The sequence below is a fragment of the Cucumis sativus genome, chromosome 1 (genome assembly GCF_000004075.3).
Source record: "Cucumis sativus cultivar 9930 chromosome 1, Cucumber_9930_V3, whole genome shotgun sequence".
NCBI lineage: Eukaryota > Viridiplantae > Streptophyta > Magnoliopsida > Cucurbitales > Cucurbitaceae > Cucumis > Cucumis sativus.
Window position 1 is genome coordinate 3,755,376 of NC_026655.2, and position 25,008 is coordinate 3,780,383.

The following is a 25,008-nucleotide window of genomic DNA, read 5'->3' on the forward strand; positions in this document are numbered from 1 at the left end:
ATTCCTGCAATGTTGTTCTCTTCAAAATCTACTTGAGTGGTTGATGAAAAGTAAAATTAGTATCCAAAATCATACAAAATGTTTAAGCTTGCACAAAATTGACAGCTTGAGGGTGATATGTCATATCATATTCTGATAAACTAGGCCACTATTCATTTCATAAAGTGATCAAACTAGTGGTAGCTTACTATAAGAAGCATAATCCATTGTAAAATTGTCTTTGGTAAACCATGTTGTATAGCTAAAATATTAGGCCAAAGGGCACTGTATAAAAGAAAATACTCATCCAAAGGAATATGGATCTATATATGCAAAAGTTTGATTAATCCAGCCTAACATAATATATACCAAGCAGCCTAACCCAACAAAATAAAATTAATTGAATGAATGATGCATATTATATGATACCAAGACGGAAAAAATGGATAAGAGAAACTAAAAGGTAGTTTCCGAAGTGAAAGTTTATTCTTTCACTATAGAATTAGAAAACAAACTCCACTGCTAAATATAACAACAATATTGCAAACAGCAGCAAAGAATGTTCTTGCAAATAGTGAAAATTTAGAAGCACTTTTCTACACTAATTGCATTCACTACTTGACCAATGATTTGAAAAATAGTATGTCTTTAGCATATCCTAGTGAAAGAACCATAAGAATAAAGAACAGATGTACAATATAATCTAAGAATATGAATATCAAATCAACATAGCCACATATTGGTTTATCTATATTTCAAGTTTTTGATTCACGAAAAAGACCTAAACATTCGATTCACACGTATAATTTACAAACTTATCTAAAGTGCATGAGTTCAATGTACACATACCACAAATGCATGGAATCTAACATGCTTCCAAAATTATGGCCATGTGGAGTTTTCCAATGGAATTGGTAAGCCAAGTGAGTTAGGCAAAAAGAAGGATTCCAAAAGATTTAAAAAATGTCATGTGGAAGGTGACATGACACCAAAGATGGGCAAGGAACCAAAACCAGAGCTATAATGTAAATGTATTGGCTTGAGAATATTCTAAGGATAAATAACATAGTTATCCACAACTCATACTAAAACAGAATAGAAATGAGCTTTTCATCAGAATATTAAAAGTAAATTTGTAATTGAAGTGATTCTCTTTCCATATTTTCTGTGGTCACAGACAAATCAAAGCCTAACAGTAAAAAGGAGTTAGCCATTAAAGGACAAATCTTCTGTTTATAAGTATTTGGGTCCCTACCTTGAACCATGATTGTGGGATCTCAAGTAGCTTCCAATGAACTGAAATAGCATTTCAACAATGCGATTAACGAATGAATACTTAGCACAGTGTTAGTAGAACATGAATCCCCCTTTCCACTTGGAAAGTGAATCAAAACACTAACTTTAGTGGCTACTTAAGCAGACAAAACATAATCAGCCAGGTGGTGGAACATCATTGTAATTTTACTGCTATCACCACTATCAAAAAGAAAATTCATTGGCTTTACTTCTCCACATTTGATTGGACAGACCAGATTTGTTTGGAGAAAAGCACCCATAAACTGTTATATACATTTAGAGGCACTATCCAAACTTCCAAGTTAAATACAAATTAGAGACTTGAATCTCTCTCGAAAAGTACAAAGTCTCAATAATGAGCAAAGGGTGACAATTTTCAAGCGTGCCTTTTGAAAGTTACATTTAAACCAAACTTCTTAAATTAATTTGAAGAGAGAAAGTTCATGAAGTTTCAACTCTGAAGATTACATATGATAGAGGTTCCATCAGGAATGTGAAAAAAATTTACACTTTTGTTTGATAATGGTTTACTAAGTGCATATGTGGTTGAAAATAAACAAGATCATAAACGCTATGAAACTGTTTAATCGCAACCACACACCAAAAACTATTTGGAAAGGACAAAGAAAACCTTGATAATGATCCGTGTTGAGAAACTCTATGTATATGTATATATTTATATAACAGATATCGTTGATATACAATCATGCCTCAGCTATAACCCATCAAGGGAAAAGAAACAAAAAAACAAAAACAAAATAGTAACCACTAGATCTTACCTCTATTGAGAGATGTGAATGGTGGCATAAAAAACTGAAATGATTCATACTCAAAACTGACCAATACAGGAAGGACTAAAACAAAATTTCAAGTTAACCTCTTTGCCATTTCCTGGAGGAGTACTCGCTTTTGTGAAGCATTGATTACATTATTAGATTCAGCACTCTCCAGAACATCAGTGATAATTGCAGCTGCGTGACCAAGAGGCTCCTCAACTGCCCTTTTCAACATGAAAGCCTATAAAGCAAAATTTAAATCCGCATGAAATTCACACAAATCTATCGGGAGTCAGATCAAACACATCTCAAGTAATACCAAGGAAAACAGAAAGCTCTTAAATGAAACCTAATCATGCCAGAGAATTGTCTCATTTCCTACGCTACAAGGGAGAAAATCTCGTACCCATATAAGTATTACCTCTAATCTTTTCTTTGAAAACTAGTTAAGGAGATATTTCTACTGAATAGTGAATGATTATGAAGCTTGAAGACAGTGTTTCAAGCAAATCAACGTACAATTATTAGATTCGAACAACTGAAAGTAGGAACGTGGTGCTACTGCCAAATCTAGAAGAAAAAGTAGGTGTTTGAGAACAAGCTTTTGATCACAGCAGAAACACTAAGTAGATCTAGGAAACTTGTATATTCAGCAAAGCCAATACTTAGAAATCAAATGATTGAGAGTGACAGAGTTGAACACATTTCAGATCCTCTGATGCTCCTCATTCTCTACCCGGATTCTCCCTTGTGTTCTAACCAAGTCCCTCCTTTTTAAATTTCAAGGCAATAAATATACAAGTTAAATATGCATTTAAGTTCCATGCAGGATATTTTTCCAATTTAGCCCCATTCAATTCAATATAGTATCTTACTATCTTGCGTTTTAAGATTTTTCAGTTATACACACTTTCATTGGTGAATGTTAAAATTGGCTTATGATATGCTTGAGTTGCATTGGCTTATCTTTATAAAAATCCCGATTAAGGCAAGAGTTTCATGTGATGTGAGGTACTTGTGCATAAAACTAACCAAACGATTGAACATCAAGATTGCTACCCTGAGTGAAAGGAAAATGGAAATTGGGTTTTCATTATGACAAGAAGCTGAAAATAGAAAGTGGGAACTACCCGGATCTTGCTGAATTTGACTGTAAATATCCTCACCGAAATTTAGGCTTCATTGTCGTATGCCAGGGATTTGAAAGAAAAAGGAAATGGTGAATATCTATGTGGATTTTACTTGGAATCTCTGTTTTTATAACTTTAGTATAAATCAGATCCTTACACAAGTTAAAGTTCAATTATGTGTAATAGTACACAAGCGTTGCCATTGCAGCTCCGGTTTAAACAAAAGATAAGCTGAATTTGCATCGTACTTATTGACTTGGCATAAACTTAAAGAATAAACTAAACTACCAGATGAAAAACTTCTCTAATTCTTTCACTAAAAAGGCAACAATTTTTCTTTCAAGTAACATAATTTCTTCTTAAAATTTCTGTCGACCCTCAAGCATCATAACATGGCCTTTTTATTTATTTATTTATTTGTTTTTATTTGGATTTTTAGATAAGAATCGTGTCATCGCCTATTAGTTATGTTTGAACCATCATCAATGAGAAGGGAGCTAACTAAAAAATATTAGAAGTAGAACATATACAAAATAATTTATATTATGGACCATAACATATATCGAGCCTAAATGCCTTTACTTATTTGCTTGTTTATAATGTATATTATGGCCTTCGCATATATACTCACAGCACGACAGGGGTTACTTGCAAGTCGACCAACAATTGAGAAATATCATGCATATTTTCTGTGTGTGTGTGTGTGAGAGAGAGAGAGAGATCCCAGATGTTCCACGAGTAACTAAAGCCACAAGATCGTGGGCTACGTTACAGTCTTCTTCAATGAAAATTTAAAAAGAAACGAAAGAAGAGAGCAAGAGCAATTACCTGTCCATGGTGGGATATGACTAGTGTACACGGGACTTCCTGAAACCAAGGCTCTCCATCAATTTGAACAGGCAGTGCAGCACATAATTGTATCCTAATCGACTTTCCCTGTGCAAGTCTTCTAGCTCGAGAAAGCCCCACCTGTTTCAAAAAGAAAGCAGCAGCCATCAAACATCTAAGCAAGGAGGTTACAAAACAACTCTAAGTTGAACCTTGTCCTTTACCCAAGATTCCAACCACTTCATGTCTCAGGACTCCAAAGTATATACTACAAGTCAGAATCGTCACTCTAATGAGTAAATTTGAGATCCCTAACATTTGAAATAGGATAGAGTCACGACCTAGCACTAAAAAGGATTTTATGATCTCACTGTTCGTTTTCCTGGGTGATAATATAGTAGCTTTAATAAACCTTATAGACAGTTTTGAAAAGCTCATGTAGACCACAGTTTGGTGTGGATTGAGGAATCTCTAAGGAAGAGCTCTAACTGAGCACTACTGCGTGCCATAGTGCAAGTGTGCATGCCTTATCGTCCTTGAACCCTTCTAATATTTCTTTTAGAGAATCTCTTAAATATTATTGGAGAATCTCTTTCTCCAACACACGCATGGTGCATATGTGCACACACAGACACTTAATCAAGACATCTAACAACAAAAAATTAGACAAGGCAGCACTACGTGAAATTAACGTAGGTCCATCAAATTTGATTTGATAGCATGTGGAGACAGAATCCTTTATTTGGATTATTGTCTACCTGTAGCTTCCCAAGGTGCCAGGTCCCAGATATGCTGACAACCTCAAGTAGTTTATCATGCATGGACTGCGCATCAAAATTATCAAAAGTCTCATCCTCGTTATGCCAAAGATCTACACCACCCATGTAGCTTCCAATGTTCGCAACAAGCACACCTTCTGCATCCTGTAAATAATCAAATTAAAGTTTCAAATAATCAAACCTCAAGTAAACGAAAATTCAGGAAAATATCATCCCAGATGAATAGCACAAATAGTATGCTTTAACAAAGGAAAAATTTTCAAGAATTCACACCCAAAAACTAAAATTTTTCCTCGTATTATTGAACATTTAACTAAAATTTCCAAAAAAAAAGAAAATAGAGTGACAATTTGGTAATGTTTCAGAACCAAAGACTTCGAAGTTCTTACCTCAGGAACCTCTACCTCAACACCATCCACTTCCACCCGAACTTGCCATGGAATATCTGCAAACGTCCTATCCATTATGCTCTTGGCTCCTTCTCTTGCATAAAGAACTTTATTCATAAACTGCAGTTATGTTAATCGTTTCAGCTAAGTGATCTAACTACTCAAATAATCTAGGATCAGAGACAACAGATACGCAAGAACTAGCAAGAACTCTGCAAATATAGACATTCACTTTTATAAAGTATATACAACTAATTCATTAATTTTTTTAAGAAATAAAAAATCAAGCTAAGAAGAAGGAAGAGGAGAAAAAGAAAAAACTTATTAATTGAAAAAATGAACACTTGTATCAGAGATATAGTTATTGATCAATTGTCTAGACATCAGTGCACCTGCAATCAGAAAGCAAAATGTCTGAACTATATCAAGTGCCCCTCAGGTTTCATAATATGATCACCCTTCATTGTAACTTCATTTTCGTGGCAACAAAGAGTTTAGCCATTCAACAATCAGCATAAAAGTATTTGCCCATAAAATTATCCACATTTTGGGAGTAAAAGAAATAAGGCACAACCCTGATAAAAAATTTAACATCTAATGGCGCAAGATACAAGGCTATAATATAACTAAACCATTTTCAAATAATAAACCATACAGTTTGAAAACTTGTAATGGGGGTCATGCATGGTTGAGTTATGGCCAGCATGACTTCATGTGATGGATTATCTTCGAGGAAGCTAAAGTTATCTTTTGTCTACAACTTTTATTACCTGGTTATAAAATTTTTCTGGATTTTCCTCACGTAAATTATGTATGTCCAGGGCAACCTTAGCATCACATCCAATTCCTGCATTTTGAGGGGCAAATTGGTAATGATGCGGTAAAAAATAAACTAAACCAAAGAAATTAGAGAGAGAGATGCAACGAGGGTTCAATAGAAGAACCCAGAATATGAGATATATGGTTCACATGTGCCCTGAAAGTTTGGTTGTATTTAACATCCAATACCTTAAATACGCAAAATACACGCACACTTACATATATCAACGAAACTTACCAAGATAATTATTCATAAATTGTGGAGATTTGAGTTGCTTTCCCTGTTGATCCACCATTGCCACCTTCCAACGGTCAAGAAGGGTCACCGCAGCATTTTCTACATGATGCAAGACTGTACAAAGACCCCCCTGTCTCTCCACTGAGCCCAAACCACCTCCCCAGTTCAATACTCTAGCGAGATCATTTCCTGTTCCAGCAGGAAGAATAGCAACTGGGGGAGGTGAAACAAAATTTTGCTTGTCTATACAGTTTAAGACCCAGCCAACGGTTCCATCGCCCCCACATACAAGAACCTTGAAGTGCGGCACTTTTCTGAATAAATAAAGACCAGATTCAGGGCCTTGTGTAGAACTCAACTCAAAAACCTGAAATATTAGCAGAGTAGACGATGATTACCTCATTAACATCATTAACACTTGCAGTCAAGAAATAGTTCAAAGAAAATGAGATTTAGCCCTACCCTACTCATACATAGCATTTTTATTATTTTCCGTAACAAAAATCTACATCTAGTTTAAAAATAAATAAAACCAGTTACTTTTAGAGGGTTTCATTGACCTTAATATTGTATTTCCGATAGACCCAGACATATATGATCCAAGTTCCCACAAAATTCCATAAAGAAAGGGAAATTGTGCAAAATGGTGATATCTACCTCGGTGGGTATCAAACAAAGAGTACTGAGTAGGTTGAACAAATTATGCTAAGCTGTAGTATACAGCAGTCTACTTTTAAAGTTGAGCCTGTTTTGAATAGAGTGGATAAAAACACATACCTGCACAGGATTCAAAAGCATGTTTAACCGTTGTTTTAGAGAATCTCCACGGCGGGCTCCACTTTTCTTGTTGATGAATACTAACAGGGGACGTGCATCTGATGGCATTTCAATCACCTCATATCTCAGGTTCATTCCTAATATATGAGTTTCATCCTTGTGATTGAGTGAAGAATTTTTCTTTAAGCTAGTATTTGAAATACTTTTATCATTTATATCACCATTTTGATGCCGACCTTCTGAAGTTCTGCTACCATTACAGTTTCTTTCAGTTCCATGATAACCATTAACTCTGTGATGAGAATCAGCAGTGCTTTCTGTAGACATATCACGAAGATTGCCACTTGAACCTGTATGATGAATAGATGGTTTCCGACTATGTTTACTCTTCTTACTCTGACTCCTTATACTGGCACGCACTGAGGATGCAATCTCATTTGCTCCATGGGTGATGGAGCTCAAAAATCCACCGGAAATCCTATTTGACTCCTTGACATAAAGTGGAGACAGAATCAACCTTCTAAATGAACCTAAGTCACAAATATCACCAGTTTCATTACACATACTACTATGGCAATCTACATGCACTAGACGTTGGCACCATAAGCAACACCATATTGGAGAACCACCAAGAAAAGATCCACTACATGGTTCTTCACAGTAACTGCAGAAGGAGGTTTCGTCAGATTGATCAGTAATCTCAGTCCACCGAACAGCCCATTGGTGCATCACATGGTCAAAGCCAATCATAGATACACACTTGCAATCCTTTTGAGCATTAGAAGAACAACTTAGGTGAGCTGCCACACCACAAATGTTGCAACGGTGAATAAAACTATCTGAAGCGACCATAGGACCGAGAGTTTGTGAAGGGGACACAAACTTTAAGCACACACAACAACTCAAATTCTTTCCACGAGATACTGATTCTAGAATCCAATCGTGTGCAGCTACAGGAACTCTTTGAGTTTTTTTCGGGTTTCTCCTCTTCGACCTGGCTATAGCCCTCATCCAACTCAAATTAATATTTCTCCGCCATTGGAAGGCCGTGAAGGCTATAGTCAAAATTCCAATGATGGCAGCACTAAAACAAGAAATAACAAAAAGGCGATCAGTTGGGTTCTTGCTGTTCCAACTGGGGAACAACAATCCAATCTCCCATTCTTCATCATCCATCTGTTTAATCACAGATATGAGAAGAAAACCATCTAATGCTGAAATAAGAAATCTGGCTCAACACAGTTGACGGCCAGTTGCCGCCCAAACTCCAACGTAATTCAAATCAAAACCAAATTTACTGACTCCAACTTAATGATGACATTACCAATTTATAGGTGGTAACTCACTATTTCACATCTCAATATCACGGATGTAAACTCTACCACACTTCCAATGGATCAAATAAAACACGGACAAATAATCCACATCATTCCTGAAAATGTAAAACAGTAAACATTAAAAACAAAACTTCAAAGTTTGAACGCTATCATTAAAAAAGACAATAAAAAAACATACATCTTCAAAGCAACCCTCCAACGTTGAAATTCCAATTTATTCCTAAAAATACCAGAGTCATATTAACTTCTAGAAGATAGATAGATTCAACAAACTTTACAACGACTAATTCAATAAAATAATATATACATATAAATAATAATTAAAAAAAAAAAGACCTCCATAGAGATTGCAACATCCGAACAGAAATAAAAAATAAAATCTAGCAGCACAAAATATTCAAGTTCATAACACACTAAACATGTTCAAATCTTCCTCTCAATACCAAAAACAAAATACAGAGCAAATTCATTTTAAAAACAATAAACATACCCACAAAGAACGATGGAAATGGGTCACAACACAACAAGAACCTGACAAATGAATCAAACTTACTGAAAAATAAAAAATAAAAAATAAAAAAAAACAATGAGTGAAGAACAGGATCAAATGCTCCGATCACAGAAAACCCTAACTCGATCTTTGAATAGTAAAATCACCGTATTGGTTGAATCGAAGGATTCGTGGGAAAACCCAAATCCGAAGCTTTCGAAAGAGGAAGAAAGGTACGGATTTGAGAATTTTCAGATGGAAGTCACGTTGCGTTACGCTCTCTATTCCTTTATTTCCCTCAGTTTTCCTAAATCAAATATAAATTCATTAGAATCTTTTTTTGAAAATTCGGTTTCCAGATTTATAAAAATTAAGATTCCATCAAAGAATCTTATTTATATATTCGCCACTTGGTCCCATATATATTTTGTACGTGGCACATTTACATTCGGCCAACTCGCCCTTTGATACTGCCACGTGGAACTCACTTCCCTCGTGTTATTTCCGTGGTTACTCAGCGTCATCCGATTAATTTAATTCCACTCTTTTAGTACTTTTTTAATTTCAATTAATCAAATTATTGTTATAAATAATCATTGAAAACTTCTTTTAAATTTTTTTATTATATTCTAAAGATTAAATTGAGATCAAATATATAATTTTAAATTTTCATCTTTAACTATTTATCTTATTATTCGTCACCCAATTTTTTAAATGAAAGTTCTGTTTGTCATAAACAAAATTAATTTTCATCTATTTTTCTCTGCATTAATTGAACTTCCCTATCATTATTATTATTTCTATATCACTATTCTCTAATTCAAATCATCAAAACTCTAAAGAGAGTGACATTCATATTTATTTACTACTTGCTTAATGTTCTTCTATATTTTATGGTTGCTAACAAATTGCAAAGAAGTACCTAAGTTTAATGGTCCTAATATTTCTATAATTTGAATTCACCCCTTCACTAAATTGTAGAAAAAAAAAACGTAAACTTTCAAAAGGGATTGAAGTATGAACAAATAGAAAAAGAAAACCGTGTGTTAATAAGGTGGGAATAAAATGTAATGGAGGAAGAAAGCATTTCACTTTCATTCTTTATCAATTAGTTTCCAATTCACGTCCATTTTTGTCGGCATTAATTCTTCCTTCTTTTTCTTCTTCGATTTTATTTTCTTGTTATTTAATTGTATAAGGACTTTTCCATTGATTAAGGGTAAAGATTAGAATTGACTTTTATGGGGACGACAAACAATTTCCTTTTCATTAGATCTCGATTTGTACTTTATATAGTAAACAAAAATTTCAAATTAATTTGAAAGTTAAAACTAGTTTCTTGGTCATTTAAAATTGGAATAAGGATAATTTACTTTTAAAATATAAAAAGTTTGTCGCATGGTTTTTGTTTAGAATAGAGAACTATAAATATTTGTGCTTTCTTTTCACATTGAATTTATAAAAAAGATGTTCACTTTTGAATAAATATGTGAATTCTTAATAAAATTAAACAAAAGAAAAAAGAAACTATTTTAAAAGTTTCAAAAACTAAAGACTTACTTCCTTCCGTAATCATTTAATTTTTTAATTTTAAGTGATGGGTCGTGATGGGTCGTTTTAAAAGATGATTAGCAAAGAAAGTCTAGAACTCTCCACTTGTAAGATGATGAATTTCATAAAAGATAATAAGAATCTCAACATAATTAAAATATTAAAAAGAACAAAAAAATTCAATCTCTAATCTCTCTAAAATTAAATGCTATAGTAACTTTAAAAAAAGAAACGAAACAATCATAAAGGAGAGAACTATGTTTATCCAAAACAGTAAATCATAGAAAAAATGGAATATTAAGTTAGAACCACAGATCACAAGACGACTAAATGGTTATTGTTACCAAGTCAACCCAAATCTTTCTTTCTCCTTTAAATATTCTCTATTATGGTTATTCATCCAAGATGATTATAAAACGAATCAAAAAAAAAGTAATACAACTTAAATTACTTAGGGTAAAATAAAACATATATAAACAAAATAATCAGCAAGCTTTTTGACTAAGAAAATCTAAACTAGTTGAAAAACTTGATTATCAACTGACTAAAACTCAATTGATTACACAAAAGGGGCAAATTGCTAATCCATCCAAAACGTAGGTTGATAGCTACAAACTTGCCACTACACCGAATTTCTATTATAAAAGTTGAGTTATCAAACTTGTATTGAGGATAAAACTAGACCTTCAAAGTTCAAAGTTACACAATTGCACAAATTGCAATTATATAAATTTAACGGTTGGATTTTTATCGTTTTGATGCTATGCTTGAAGTTTTACTATTCAATTTTAACATTTTACAAGGCAGAAGACGAAGTTCTGGGATGTTATTGCAACCACCGCCATAATACTTCGAGAATGGTTTTGCAACAAAGTCAAAAGAAGAAGAAAAACTTCTTAAAAGCAAAGCCAAAGAGAAATAAATCCTCTGAACCACAATGAAGACAGATGGGCAAGAGTACCTTTGAGACCTCCGGGTGGAATGACCAAAACAACCACGCTGCCCCTGAGGGAGATAGACTGTGGGATACTTGAACCAAATTGGAAAACGGATCATGACAACCAATATGATGACAATGGTATATCATTAAAAATAAAACACTTGATAAAAAAAAATTTTATTACTTCAGCTAAAATACTGATAAAGATTTACAATTTTTACATGTAACGGCCAAATAATCTGTAAATTGAAATATCAGCACACTAACTTCGAGCCCAACTCTGTGCCTCCACATCTAACACTCATTTTCTTTTTTTCCTAAATGAGAAAGGCTAAAGCTTAAATCGTTGAATAAAAAAAACCCATACAAGTACAATTAATACCTGGGTTCAGAGATGCATGGAGACTTCTGGAAAACAACCGCACTTCTTCTGCCTTCCCGTTTGCAGGAAAGAAAAAAGGAAAAAAGGAGAAAGACAGAGCATTGCAATTTCTTTTGTACATTTAAGTGTGAAGGGACCTATTTATATTACTCAAAATGACATTGATGACCTAACTTGAACATATCTAACATCCTCAATTGATTTCAAGGAGATAACTTAGAAATCATTTCTCTCTGACATTCCCATTTGTATGGTTCTATTTGTGAAGCATATTGACTTAAGTTGAAAGAAAATCGACCAGAAAAGCATTAGGGATGTAGAGATAATTGGCCGACGTGAACAAAATCAATCAATTAATAATTAAAGTGAAAGACATTGTACCCTGTCAGGAAGATTTCTAGGAATGGGAAGTGCAGTAACATATCTCTGGGGGCAAGATTTCTGAGAACTTGCGGTTAAATCAGAGGATGATGAGGCCTCACCTCCATCAACTTGTCCTCGGCTATGGAACTTGGCAAACCGATTGATAACAGAGAACTTTTCGAGATCCTGGCATTCCACTCTCAAGTCTAAGATTGAAGCTCTTTTCTCCACTCTGGCATAGCAAAAACAGCTTATTACTAATTTAAAGTGAATCACAATCAAATAGACAACCACATGAGATCAGTAAACAAAGTAATGGCAGCAACAGCAGACACCAAATTAATAGAAAAACCTACCTCAATAAATCATCTTCCATCTTCTGTCCCCGTTTCGTGAACTCCTCCACAACTTCAATAATTTTGTGAATATCAAATTTCCCCGGTACCTTAGGTCTGTCAGGAAGGCTAAAACGAACATACGAATAAACCGTTGTATTAGTATAAACAAATAATGAAAAGATGTACAACCTGTCCTCCTTGCATGGACATTCAAAATTAGAGAAATCGTGGAGGAAAATTCTTACGGATCTCTGCTTTCTGGAGGGACTGCATTGTCAGTTCCTGTGGAAGAAACTATATTACAAGCATCACCTAATGCTAGCCTTGCAACAAGATAAGCCACACTCTCATAATGTAAGCTGGCATCTGAAGAGAGAGTGGTAGAAGGAGGAGGACGAAGGAGTTGTTGTACAAGCTGTGTGGTCAAGTTAAGCCTCCTCTTCAATTTCATCATTATCCCATCGTCACCCATTTCAACATCATCTTCTCTCTGTCAAAGGGTCGAACGGAATAAGAGCCATTTTTAATAAAATAAAAACTCTGACTAAATCAGAGATCTGGAGTAACAAACATCGGACTCAAGAAGAGCATAGTGTTTTAACAACTAGCATACCTTCTCAATCAGCCGATTGGTTGCCTGAGCCCAGTCAATATCCGCCATGCTGCAGACAGAAATCAGCAGTTGGCATACATAAGAAAAAGCATTTAAAAAATGATAAATAAATAAATCAATCAGGCAATATACTAAACCCATAAAATCCACCTTTCACGAGATAACTTTTTTTCGTGGATAGAGAAGGTATATAACAAGAACCAAATTTTGTAAGACAAGAAAGGATCACCTTTTTGAAAATACAGACGCAGTGCAAATCAGCAAAAGAAACAAATTTGAAAATGAACACCAGAAAACATTATTTTAAATTGCTTCAAAGTATTCCAATCCTTCACTTTTTTTAAAAAAAGCATTTCAATCCATTACTCTAATCAACCAGAGACACTAATAAAATTTTGGGTGATGGTGCAAGATTCCGGTTTTGTATATTGAACAGTCAGTTTGCAGTTGCATTTCAAGACCAACCTTTCTACCAGTTCATTTCCTTTAAATTAAACTACTTTGGTTTAAATATTCTGAGGAAAATAGAACAACCTTATATCCTGTAGCCTTCTAAAGCTTTGTGTCATTTCTGCATTCCATGATAACAGTTCAGGTGCAGAGCTTTTGCGCTTTTTTGGTCTTGCAGCTGCCAAACTTTGATTAATGAAATCAAGGGGCAAAGAGTGACCTGCAGAGAAATTTCTGAGTTCTATCGACATGAGATTTGAAATTTCCCGAGCATTATTATGCTCACTACCATCAGCAGAAGCATTTGCTTGCTTCACAGAATTTTGAGCATTGAAATCAGGGGCCCTTTCAACAATCAAAGGTTGATCCAAAGGCGACTTTATGGTTGCATTTTTAGATCCAGGAAATACTGTTAAAGTTTGTCCATTTTTGAAGGTTCCGTATTGATCAAACCAAGATGGTGCCATCTGAGGACTGATTTGAGAATGCTCGCTTCTCACAGAAGATGCAATGTCACTACCAGGTGATACATAGGCATCCCCCTTCTTTGATGAAAAATTACCCGCTGCTGCATCTACATGTGAAATGGAAGCATGGTTAAGCGACGACTCTCTGATAGCATTACTGTGTCCATGCGATAAAAGTTGGCCCCCATCCATTGCAACTTGCTGAGAATCTAAACCACAATCTGGACCCTTAAATCTCTTAACAGTCCTGTTAGTCGGGTCATTTTCTGCATTTTTCACAGCCTGCATTTGATGCAGTAATGTGTAATGCTGCTGTGCATTAATGTTTGGATGCATAGAATGACCAACAGTCTCAACATTTCCTCGAGTACCCATGGAATTTGATGGAGATGCACCTAACGAGGGATGTCCAGCAGATTCCAAACCACCTGATCCAGTTGGGGCCTGCAGGGAAATTTCACTCTTCCCACCTGAAATTTGCTTGCCAGGGCTTTCTTGCATTTGCTTCTCTCTCCCAATAATGTTTTGCATATTGATGGAATTTTCACCATGGGCCATAGCCTCTAGTTCCAATTTCTCTCGATTATCTATCTCTTTTTGTCCTGGAAAGGTCTTGTCTGCACTGTCCATATGCATACGAGATTTGAACAAATCTGAGGCAGCTTTTGACGGATCTACATGTAGTGAATGTTTCTGGTTTGTGACATTTGCCCACTCATTAGATGAAACTTTTGAGAAAGAAGCACGTTGAGATGTAGACACAGAACCGAATTCCTGTGCAAGCTGGGGGAGATTTTGGGCATTAGATATATCACCACTGTTTTGCTGAGATGTGTCAGCAGAAGTAACTAGGTTCATTTGAAGGCTGCTTCTGGAAATATCTGTTGACGCCATATGACTATTGTCAACTCGCTCAGAAGAGTTATCAAAATATCTTGAATGAGTACCAATTCTATCAGAAAATACATTAGCAGAGTGATTGGCAACAAGGTGCTGATTTTGAAGATGACTTCTAGGATAGGGAAAGGCAGATTGAGAAGCTGCAGCCAAGTTTCCTGGAGCATTGATAGGAGGGATTTTATTGCCATTATGTCCAGAAGGCCCAGTTATATTATTTCTAAAATCCCTCTGTTTAGAGGCTACAGGAGGCAACAACATATGGCCACGTTCTCCTGATTCAGAAGTAGAATGTGTTGAATTCATAACCATGGGCAAGGAGCAATGAGAAGATAAAGCAGCATCTTGCATGGACAATCGTTGAGGGGGACCCAGTTGCAAACCAAAAACTTGAGAATCAGAGGACTGATTTCGTGGTGTTTGACCAACTGATCCCTCAGAAGTTTCTGCTTCACCCATTTCTGAAGAATGATTTCGGTAAGAGGGACTACGTGTTGCGTTATTATGTTCTCTTGGTTGATCCACTTTGTGAAGAAGCTCAAGCATATTTTGGCTGGAAAATTAATAAAGAATATGAAGGATGTTAATTAAATCATCATTTGATCTGAAATACATAATCCAGAAACACATAAATGTACACGTTAATGTGACAATTCAGAAAACACATGGAAGGTGGGAAAGGAATTTACCAATTGCTAAACTCAGACACAAAATTAAGAGGAACCTCCTTTGAAAAGAAAAATTGGTAATTTATGGCTAACCTTGATTCAAACTAATATTCTGTCAGAACCCAATTATAAATTAACAGTTGGTAAAACAATGTCTCCATCTGTGGTTTGTTTAAATAAGAAACCAAATTCTCATAAACCAATCACAAGAATATACTGTGTCAAGACAATATATACTTGTGATCCACCCCATAACCAAGCCAAGAAGATCACCCAAAGACAACCATTCCATTAGCATAAGCCAAGGATGGGTAATAGTTATAAGGTTTTTTTTTTCGAAAAAAAAGCGACGAAGGGATGAATCTTAGTGGATCGTGGCAGCAAGACCACTTTGCCACTTACAATACCCTATCGCGTATTTAAGTTGTCTGCAAAGGATTCTACCAATCGCTCAGTGGGAATTACGTTACAAGGCAGACCCTGCAACTCATCCGTCACGGGGACTTAGCCAACGACACATGCCTTTGGGGGCCGGAAGGCCCCTACTGCTGGTCGGTAAGAGTTATAAGGTTAAAATGACATTTTAGTCCCTCAACTTTTTATCACATTTCTGCCCCTAAACTATCGGACTTTACATATTATCCTAAACTTGCCATAAAAACCAGTCTAATCCTTGTTGATCATTATGAACCTTTTTAACAGGAATCAAATCCTAAGCTGATCAAATGTACCATGTGAACAGATCAATATTTGAGTCTTATGTACTGGATCAAATGCTAGGTTCCTAAATGGCTTCAAAATTTTGTTAAATGATTGATAGAAATATCAATAGCAATAATTGAAGTAAATACATGATAAAAGATAAAGAACGGCAGTAGCATCAAGCATGAATTGCATAAATGGTAGTAACATCTATGCATTCTTTTCTTTATAAAAAGTCCAGTTAGTTCTTGGATTCATGTTTTACTAGGTTTGTTTTTGCCCTTGTAGGTTCTTGTATTTTCGTCAAAAAGCTCAATTTTTTGCTGAAAATAGATAATCAAAAGTTGCATAAATGGTACTAACATCAATGATCGATCATAAATTGCATAAATGATATAAACCATCGTTTAAGTGTCAGATTACCTTGATGGGAATGCCACATTTCGTGGATCATGACCAGCAAGTTTATCCAAAGAAGAAGAGAAACGAGCTCCAAAAGGTGGAAGCATTCTTTTAGAAGGTAAATCTCCAAAGGGTCTCATTTCACTCTGAAAACAAGCTTAAGCCTCCATTAATCACAGAAACTTTGAATGTATACTCAAAATTAGAAATATACAAAAGAAAAGGATTAAAAGAATTGTCATTACTAAAAAAATAAAGTCTCATTACCTTTTCAACGTCAATAGAATTCCCCTCTGTTCCAGATTTGGATTGCCTAAGATTACTCGGCTCACTGCCTTTAAGTCCATGAGAGTTCTGCTGCACATGAGCCTGTGGTTGTGTTACATGACTTGTTCCAAAAGAAGGTTCCACATCCATTTCTAGATTCCCCATTGGATGATACTGGAATCTACGAGAAGTTACAGATGGCTTCCGAATGGTATTACCTCCTTTTTGTTTGCTTCCAGAAGAAGTGTGTGTATCACTAGCATTTGAATTTTCAACCTCATTCATTTCAGTAGCATTCTTTTCTAGGCAACTGTTCCCAGATTCCAATATTTGAGAGCCCTTATCAATATGATGCTGGTATTTTGCCATAAACCCACTTTCTTTTAAGTCCATTGAAGAATTGGCATCTTTCCAAAAGGAAAGATTACGATTAACTGGATTTTGTTGCCTGCTTCCTAGGTCATCTCTTAAACTGCTAGCATTGGCTATGGCAGCATTATTCATTAAATTAGAACCTTCATTGTACACCTGTGTGTTCTCAACAGCATGATTTGCATGCTGCAATTCATCATTTGGGTTGGAAATTGAATCTTGGTTTTGCTTGAAGGTAGCAGAAGAGCCCATCTCTTCACGCATAGATCGCTTATGATCTCCACCCTGAGAAGATTGTGACATGTTATGATTCTCATGATTTTTCATATTGTTACCTTCATGGGAGATCATCGGTTCAATATAGCTCCAACCATTAGGCTTACTTGGTTGGCTATTATAAGTGGCCACACTCTGTTGACGGAGCCAAGAACCTGACAAATTATTTGTATTGATTTCCACACCTGACGTATTACCTTCGTTTTCAGATAAATTTCGACCTTCAGCATGTGACTTCGGTTGCAGATTACGATCTACCCACTTTCGTTCACCTTCCAATGACGAAGGGGTTGAATTTTGGGCACTACTGTTCTGAAAGCCTTCAGTTTGTTGAAAGAAGGATTTCTGGACAGGTTGTTGAAATGAAGGGACATTGGCTGAGTTAATATAGTTGTTGGGCTTAGTATTAGCCTCGGCAGAGACAGAAGCATGTCTAGAATTTAATGTCTGCAAGTTGTTATCAACCCAAACCGGTTGAAGTTTTCCACTGTCGTTAGCTTCTGAATGCTGCTGATTTCCATTGGGAGGCCCACTGTTATTAAAGTTTACACCACCCCAACCTTCTTGAACGCCCATATCCCCACTTGAAGTCTCTGCTACAGCTGACTGCATCAGAGCACTCCAACTTCCACTCTGTAAAAAGGAATATCCAGAATTAAAATCACTACCATCTGCCATGCTGTAACCACCTGCTGTAATATTGTCGCTCCGGCCAAAAGCATCCCACAAGTTGTCATCTGAACCATACAAAATCTTTTCCTCAGTGGGATCTAACGTAGCCACATTCTGCGATGGAGCAATCTGTGCCATTGTCTTCTCCTGTGACATTTGTGATCGACCATCAAACTCTTGTCGGCCACTAAACTCCTGCATAGATGCATGCCTATGTTGGAGATTCACATGCTGAGAATTTTCAGAATTTAATCCACCATTTAAACCTTGACTAGCAGACATCCCAAACATACTTTTCCCCTGGAAATCCTGTCTCACAACCATTCCATCTTGCATGCTAACCTGATCTGGGTATGCAGTATAATGGCTCCCTGAAATGGGGTTGTTACTAACAGATAGCTGCTGCATAGCAGGTTTATCTGTTGGAATGAGAGAATTTGAACCTGGAAAACTACTTGCAGTAGAAATAGGAACGCCATACAATGATTGATCAACTTGTTCCGGAATTAAACCCATCATGCGAAGTGCTTGCTGCTGCTCCGAAGGAAATACAAATCCACTGGAGGGACCCTGCATTGGTGTAGACAAACTATGCTGCAATGAGTTTGTATTACTCCCCATATGCTCAGGTTGCCAAGGAGAGGTAGATAACTCATTAACAGGAATACCATCAATCAGCGCAGCTGAATGGTTTCCTGCTCCCGGCTTTGAGCTAATCTGACTCATCAAACCATGTTGTCTTGCTTCCTGCTGTTGATATTGGTGTTGCCTCTGAAATTCTTGTATATGTGAGAACATCGCTTGTTGTTGCAGAAGCTGCATGTCAGGATTCCCAAGCTGCTGCTTAGGCAAAATCTGTGTCACACTGGGATTTCTGCTATTCAATTGCTGTTGCCCCCCAAAAAAATCAAAATTTACAGGAGAATCAGTAGTTTCCAACCTAGCTACATTTTTCTTGCTCAGTTCAGGATTATTCACTTGTTGTGCTTCATGAATAGATAGGCCTCTGGATGTTAAATGCCTATCAGATACTGCATCTGGACCTAAAAAGTTTGCTTCAATTTGCCTTGCATGGAAAAGTTGTTGGCCTGTTGCATAACCATTCAGATTCTGGTGTTGATTTTGAGACTCGCTTCTTCCAATCTCAGAATTTATATATGATTGAGAGAAGTTCAAACCATGAAGTGAATTAGACGGCTGACCCAGTCCTCCGGAATCTGCTAGGGAAAATATAAACAAAATACAGTAGATGCTATTAAAAAATGGAATAATGATGATCCATCCATCACACACACAAACATAGAGTAAGCAAGAAAGAATAATTAATTCATTGAGAAACTATAAAGTAATACCTGGTTGGTGTGCATTATAATTCTTCAAATTTGAAATAAAAGGAGAATTAATCTCTCTCTGGTTTCTAACCCATAGATTATTATTCAGACCAGCCCAGCTTCCATCAGCAGCCTGTGACTGATGCTGGCCCTGATACAAATTTTCTTGGCCAAAGAAATTGTGGACCCTGTCTCCAACTTCGTTTCCAGGCATAGATGGTCAACCCCACTTTTCTGCTGGTAATGACTTTTGATGTGAATATAGGTACCTAGAAGAAGAGTAAAAACTATAAACTGTTGAAATCTTAGTGCGAACACACGTATAAATTTCTCAGGTACGATTGTTCTCAGAAACCTACCCTCTTTTGGTCATTTAAGATTTCTCAGAATTGCCATAAGAGGAAACCGTTCAAATGTATCCTGCATATAGCCACTCAATTACATCATACTAAATTGAAAATAGATTTTAAGGACAGAGAAAATAGCAAGGAGTTGCAGCACAAAGATGGATGATTACTCATCATTGCCTATGGGGATAGAATTAGTAATTAGTAAACCTTTCCAAAACAACCCGCCCCCACTGTAGAAAAAGAAATCACTTTTTCAAATATATACTTCTTCCAACACAATAATTATTCTTATCAAATTGATGTTACTAAATGCGAGTGAGTAGTGTCTAAAAACTGCAAAATTAAAAAATAGCCATTTAGTACATTTCAGTTATATCACTTGAAACCATTTTTGAAATTGAGGGAACATCATACTAGAATAATGAAGACATAAGAAATGACCACGAAAACAAAGCCCATGCCAACACGTGGGTGATAAAAAAAAGTAGGAACGACACAAATAGTCTAAAGAGGGCTCAATCGGTTGTAATCAACAGAAGTTTGATGTAATTGATTTAGGTACTTACATACGTCCTCATGAAATGTAACACTACAAACTGTAAATTGTTCTATTTTCTCAATCTAGCAACAGCGAGTATTGTCCATATTAGCATATCATTTAAAATCAGAACCTGAACTTTATGCCTCAGGTCTCAACAAACAGCAAACCAACCGAAGGCAACAACAGAACCCCATTATTTTTCCCCTTGTCCCTTTCCTGACCTGGAGCTTAATAGATATCCTCTTTGGTCCTCGTAAGGCTTTATACCAGAGAAAGAGAGGCTCTAAAGCTACAAAGAATAAGAACCTAAGGTGCTCCTGAAAAAGACACATTTTAACCATTAAAACTAACCAAAATTGTGAGTTTAATGTTCTTCTATTTTTCCAGTTTCTGACATATATCCTTTTCAGCTCTGTTCCTAGCTGACATGGATTTAGATTTAACTTTTATTCAGAGGTTATGAACCACCGTAGTATTTCCAAGCGTTTCAACTTTTTAAGTATCTTAAATAATCTATTTAATGTGGTAGAGAGAGCATCCTTTTTCTTGCTGGCTACTGGAGTATAGAGTTTCCAGAAAATGAAATTTTGTAGTTCAGCAACAACAATAGTTTGTGAGACGAACAGAACAAGAACAAATGGTGTTACCATAATTCGTGATTAATAAAAAAACCAAACACAACCTGAAGGTAACATAGCCAATACAAAAGGGAAAGAAAATGGAAAGAAACCTAGCCACCCGATCAACAACTGAACAGATCGGAGGTACAACTTCTAACGTAGGTATAATTGCACTCCATAAAGTGCATGGTCGCTGAATGTAGCCTAAGAAACCATGTGATGAGCCACGTGAAGTGAAAGTTATAACACTACGCAGAGTGGGATCCTTATCAAAATAGACCTGTTAATTCAAGTCATTTTCTTAATGGGCAAACTCAGAGAAACAACGTCCATAAAATCAACAATGTCCTGCCAGAATATAAGAATATGAGTAGCCATTTCCATGAATACTAGTATTTCCACAAGGCATAACATGAAGACGACTGCGTATATTCTCAATAGACGTTAAGTGGACTCCATGTATCACCACATAAGCAGGACGTCTCCAGAAAAGAACCATTGAACGAACGTGAGAGTAAAAAAGGGTTGCAGATACCCATTTTCGCAGTATTTATGACCCGCAGAGAAAAGATTACAACGTTGCATTGTTAAAAAAAAAATCCTTCCCCAGATCCTAGAAGCGCTAACCAAACACGTGATAAGCAACAAATACGAAAATGGGGATGGGGATCGAGAGACGTCAAGTTAGGCTGACACAGGCAGCAACAGTATACTCGTCCGAAGACTCCATTTTCAACGAATAGAAGTAAAAGACATCCTAAAAAAAACTAATCCCACCCAACCTCCTCTATTCCTCAAACAACCAAACATAGACAGAACCCACAAATTTTCTCGAGATTAACTCAAGGAGAAGGTGCAAAACAACAGTAACAAGGTGTAACAAGCTGCCCGACCAGAAGACGCCACCAGTAAATCATCTATTAAGTATTTCCTAAAAGAAACGACCCGCAGAAAGGGGGGAAAATTAGGGTTTTTGAAGATAAAAGAAGGAGGCAACGAACTCACACTGATTTGATGAGCTTGCGTATGGAACTTGAAGGCGATCCTCTGATAATGCTGGATTGTGAAGTGTTAGGGTTTGAATCAGAGAGAGGGCGAGAGAGAGAGAGAGAGATACGACTATATGAGCCTCCCCGAGCTCAGAGAGAGAGAGAGAGAGATAAAGTGATCGAAAGAGTGCGAAAATTTCAACGAACTGGGGCACAGAACTGAGGATCGGACCGAAGCTGTGGTTCGGGATGAATATGGGTGATTTGGGTCCGAATGTGAGCCCCGATTACCATCGCCATCGCCATTGCTACTGCCCAATGAGGTTCTCAGAATTCATGTTTTTCTTCCTCCCAATAATGAGTTTAGGCACGTGACTTTAATGTTGTACCCATTATCATTATTGGGCTTGGGCTTGGGTCTGGGCCCAATTCAATGAACTTACTAGATCAAAGCCCAAAATTTTAGCCTTTTGTCATAAGCCTTACGAGGGTTTCTCAAGGGTAAAATGGGTACATTGAAGGCTAGTTGTAATGGATACGAACATTGGAAATAATGATCGAGTATATAGTAACATTTTTAAAAATTTGTAAATCTTGTAATTAATAAACTTCTATTGTTGGTAAATTCTTAAGATGATTCTCAAGAAGTTGTGAATTTCAGTCTTTTTTTGGTCCAATAAATTAGTAAATCTCACTATTAAAAAAACGTCAAATTTATATTTTAGAATCTCCTTACATTGTGGTTTAGTAGCTTATGGACTCTATTGATTTTGTAATTTTTTACTCTCGTTGTCTACATATTTCCATTATTGTTTTATTAACTCTAAACACACTTTAGGGTGTGCGTGCAAGGAATTGTGAAACAACACTCGTAAACTTCATCATGAGTTCCACAGCTACACTATAAATCTAAAAGTTCGTAACTTCCTAAATTCCATGATAGTAATCCAAACTTCATACTATAATATAACAGAACCAAACAACACGTGAAATATTGTAAATAATAAAAGGCACATAGACCATGCTCTATGAACTATATGATCGATATCAACTCATAAACTAAGTTAATCTAAGCTTGATATTTAAAGTAGTGTATTCGAGCCTCAAAACACACCTATTTTAATCCATTTAATGTTTTTGTTACATTATTCATTATATGTTTGTTGTTGTTAAGAGAAAAATTGTAGTGGATTGTAAATTGAATATATTATTATGTAGATGCGTCGTCCATATTTGATATTTTAGAAATACAGTAAAAATTGTAAATACATTTATTATCATGTCCTCAATGATCAATTGATATGGAGAGGACAAGAGACAGAGCGAGAATTGACTAAAGTTAGAGATAGAGAGGTAGAACAGTTGGAGCAGTAGGTGGCAGCGGATGGTGTGGAGGAGTATTGAACGATGAAATAGTTTTTACAGTCAGTGTGTATCACTTTTAAACCACATCAACCTACTCAAGCTTGTCGTTATATCAATCAAGTATATTGATGAAGAATACGAGCATCATAGAAAGAGTTTATCGTTGTTGAGTTGATCAACAATAGATTGATCAAGTATAATAATTTCATCAACAATATAAATAAGTGAATGATTCATAATTTTAGTATTAATCTATCAGTCAAGTGCATCATTGTTATCAAGCATATAAAGTATATAACTCACATTTATATTCACGACGAGGACATTTGTGATATTTTACTTAATTTGACACGAAGGACAAACTTCGTTATACCATTTTTTGCAACACAAGTCGTGAGCACAATAAATGGAATTGATTTCCCATTTTTGTAGGCACATCTATTTTATCTCGAACAAAACCATATACAAATTCAATTGTTAACATAAGCAATTCGTTTGAAATCGATAAACGTCAACAACTGTTTGTAAGGAATGCCTCACTAGATCAAAAGAGTTGTTTATTTTTTGGACAAATTGCAAAAACCCACCTTAAAGTATGGTGGTAGTTATAGCTATACCCTTAAAACTTAAAGTTAAATCCTGAAATAATTGGATCCTCAAACTTGCGTAACCGTAAAAACTCTATTAATTATGTAATTTTAGGGTTCGATTTTTGTAATTTGTGGATCCAATTTCTATAATTACTGTAAGCTTAGAGACAACTTTTAACACATTTAAAAGTCGAGGGACTCAACTGTTATCGTTGAATGTTTAAATATGTAATTGCAACTACCATTCTACTCTTTCACATTATTTTTACAACATGATAAGTGATTTTTGCAAACTTGTCACTTTTAAAATATAGACTTATAAATTGATATTTGTCCAATTTTTAATTTTTTAAAAATTGAATGGTTGAAAAATAACCATTGATAATTGAGAGAATAATATTAAATTATGTTAAAAAAACAAAATTAAGAGGAAAAAAATAATGAAATTATTAAAAAGTAGACCAATTTTGAAGACCACAGATTTTTGGGATTGGTTTTAGAAAGTTAAGTTTTACGACAAATTTGGTACGAAAAGTAAAAAATGCCCTTACACGAACATTTTCTTTGATATCTTTCTTCCCTCCAAAATAATATAAAAAAGTTTTATTTTTCCACGGATTATCTCATATTTATTTAACTTATTATCTTTTCACTAACGTATTTTAAAACTGGACATTGTAAGATAAAAAAAACTAGTAGCTAATTGTTTGTTGAAATAGTTGTAGAACCCTAAATTGCACAAAACAAGTATATGACTCACGTGAGATTGAGTATTTGAAATTTAGAAGTTGCAAGATGAAAAAAAAACTTGCTAAACATGTATTAAACAATCCTAAACCACTTAAAACAATCATAAAATTGATTTTGGGTATACAAGTTAAATATAAACATTACATCAAGACAATATTAAACATTAAAGGGAGTGAAATAAGCTAATTTAACAACTCCATATTTGTCTGAGGGGTTATCATAGTTTTAGGATTAGAGCTATTCCACTTTTTTCCTTTTGTTATTCCTGACTGTT

The 25,008-nt window shown here is 35.5% G+C and overlaps 2 protein-coding genes across 10 annotated transcripts; both read right to left on the reverse strand.

The window, feature by feature from the left end:
* Positions 1-1,898: 1,898 nt before the first annotated feature.
* Positions 1,899-9,200, reverse strand: LOC101221520 (diacylglycerol kinase 1). Of its 7 annotated transcripts, XM_031888818.1 has the most exons (10): positions 8,839-9,200; positions 8,527-8,568; positions 8,358-8,443; positions 7,012-8,095; positions 6,235-6,601; positions 5,948-6,024; positions 5,178-5,297; positions 4,768-4,932; positions 4,010-4,150; positions 1,899-2,292 (listed from the first exon to the last, which is right to left on the reverse strand). In XM_031888818.1, the coding sequence occupies exons 4-10, from the start codon at positions 8,020-8,022 to the stop codon at positions 2,143-2,145; spliced, it is 2,031 nt and encodes a 676-aa protein (XP_031744678.1). In that variant the 5' UTR covers positions 8,023-8,095; positions 8,358-8,443; positions 8,527-8,568; positions 8,839-9,200; the 3' UTR covers positions 1,899-2,142. The 7 variants fall into 7 exon arrangements, with proteins under 7 accessions (XP_031744678.1, XP_031744683.1, XP_031744674.1 ...); XM_031888823.1 differs by lacking the exon at positions 8,527-8,568 and having other exon boundaries at positions 9,006-9,200; XM_031888814.1 differs by having other exon boundaries at positions 7,012-8,443; positions 9,006-9,200.
* Positions 9,201-11,475: 2,275 nt separating this feature from the next.
* On the reverse strand, positions 11,476-22,289 carry LOC101222546. Of its 3 annotated transcripts, XM_031880141.1 has the most exons (11): positions 22,046-22,289; positions 20,551-20,737; positions 19,889-19,949; positions 19,551-19,798; positions 16,879-19,415; positions 16,633-16,757; positions 13,560-15,392; positions 13,026-13,074; positions 12,658-12,902; positions 12,431-12,538; positions 11,476-12,306 (listed from the first exon to the last, which is right to left on the reverse strand). In XM_031880141.1, the coding sequence occupies exons 4-11, from the start codon at positions 19,741-19,743 to the stop codon at positions 12,072-12,074; spliced, it is 5,325 nt and encodes a 1,774-aa protein (XP_031736001.1). In that variant the 5' UTR covers positions 19,744-19,798; positions 19,889-19,949; positions 20,551-20,737; positions 22,046-22,289; the 3' UTR covers positions 11,476-12,071. The 3 variants fall into 3 exon arrangements, with proteins under 3 accessions (XP_031736001.1, XP_011650117.1, XP_011650124.1); XM_011651815.2 differs by lacking the exon at positions 20,551-20,737; XM_011651822.2 differs by lacking the exons at positions 19,889-19,949; positions 20,551-20,737.
* Between the last annotated feature and the right edge of the window lie 2,719 nt (positions 22,290-25,008).

Excerpts from the sequence above, each read along its gene's own strand:
- LOC101221520 (XM_031888812.1), bottom strand. The coding sequence starts at position 8,187 with ATGGATGATGAAGAATGGGAGATTGGATTGTTGTTCCCCAGTTGGAAC. Across the intron at positions 6,025-6,234 it reads ATTTATGAATAATTATCTTG|GAATTGGATGTGATGCTAAG; the intron begins GTAAGTTTCGTT and ends CTCAAAATGCAG. Across the intron at positions 2,293-4,009 it reads TCATATCCCACCATGGACAG|GCTTTCATGTTGAAAAGGGC; the intron begins GTAATTGCTCTT and ends TTTGCTTTATAG.
- LOC101222546 (XM_011651822.2), bottom strand. The coding sequence starts at position 19,743 with ATGCCTGGAAACGAAGTTGGAGACAGGGTCCACAATTTCTTTGGCCAA. Across the intron at positions 12,903-13,025 it reads CCAATCGGCTGATTGAGAAG|AGAGAAGATGATGTTGAAAT; the intron begins GTATGCTAGTTG and ends ACCCTTTGACAG. Across the intron at positions 12,539-12,657 it reads CCTCCAGAAAGCAGAGATCC|CCTTCCTGACAGACCTAAGG; the intron begins GTAAGAATTTTC and ends TGTTCGTTTTAG.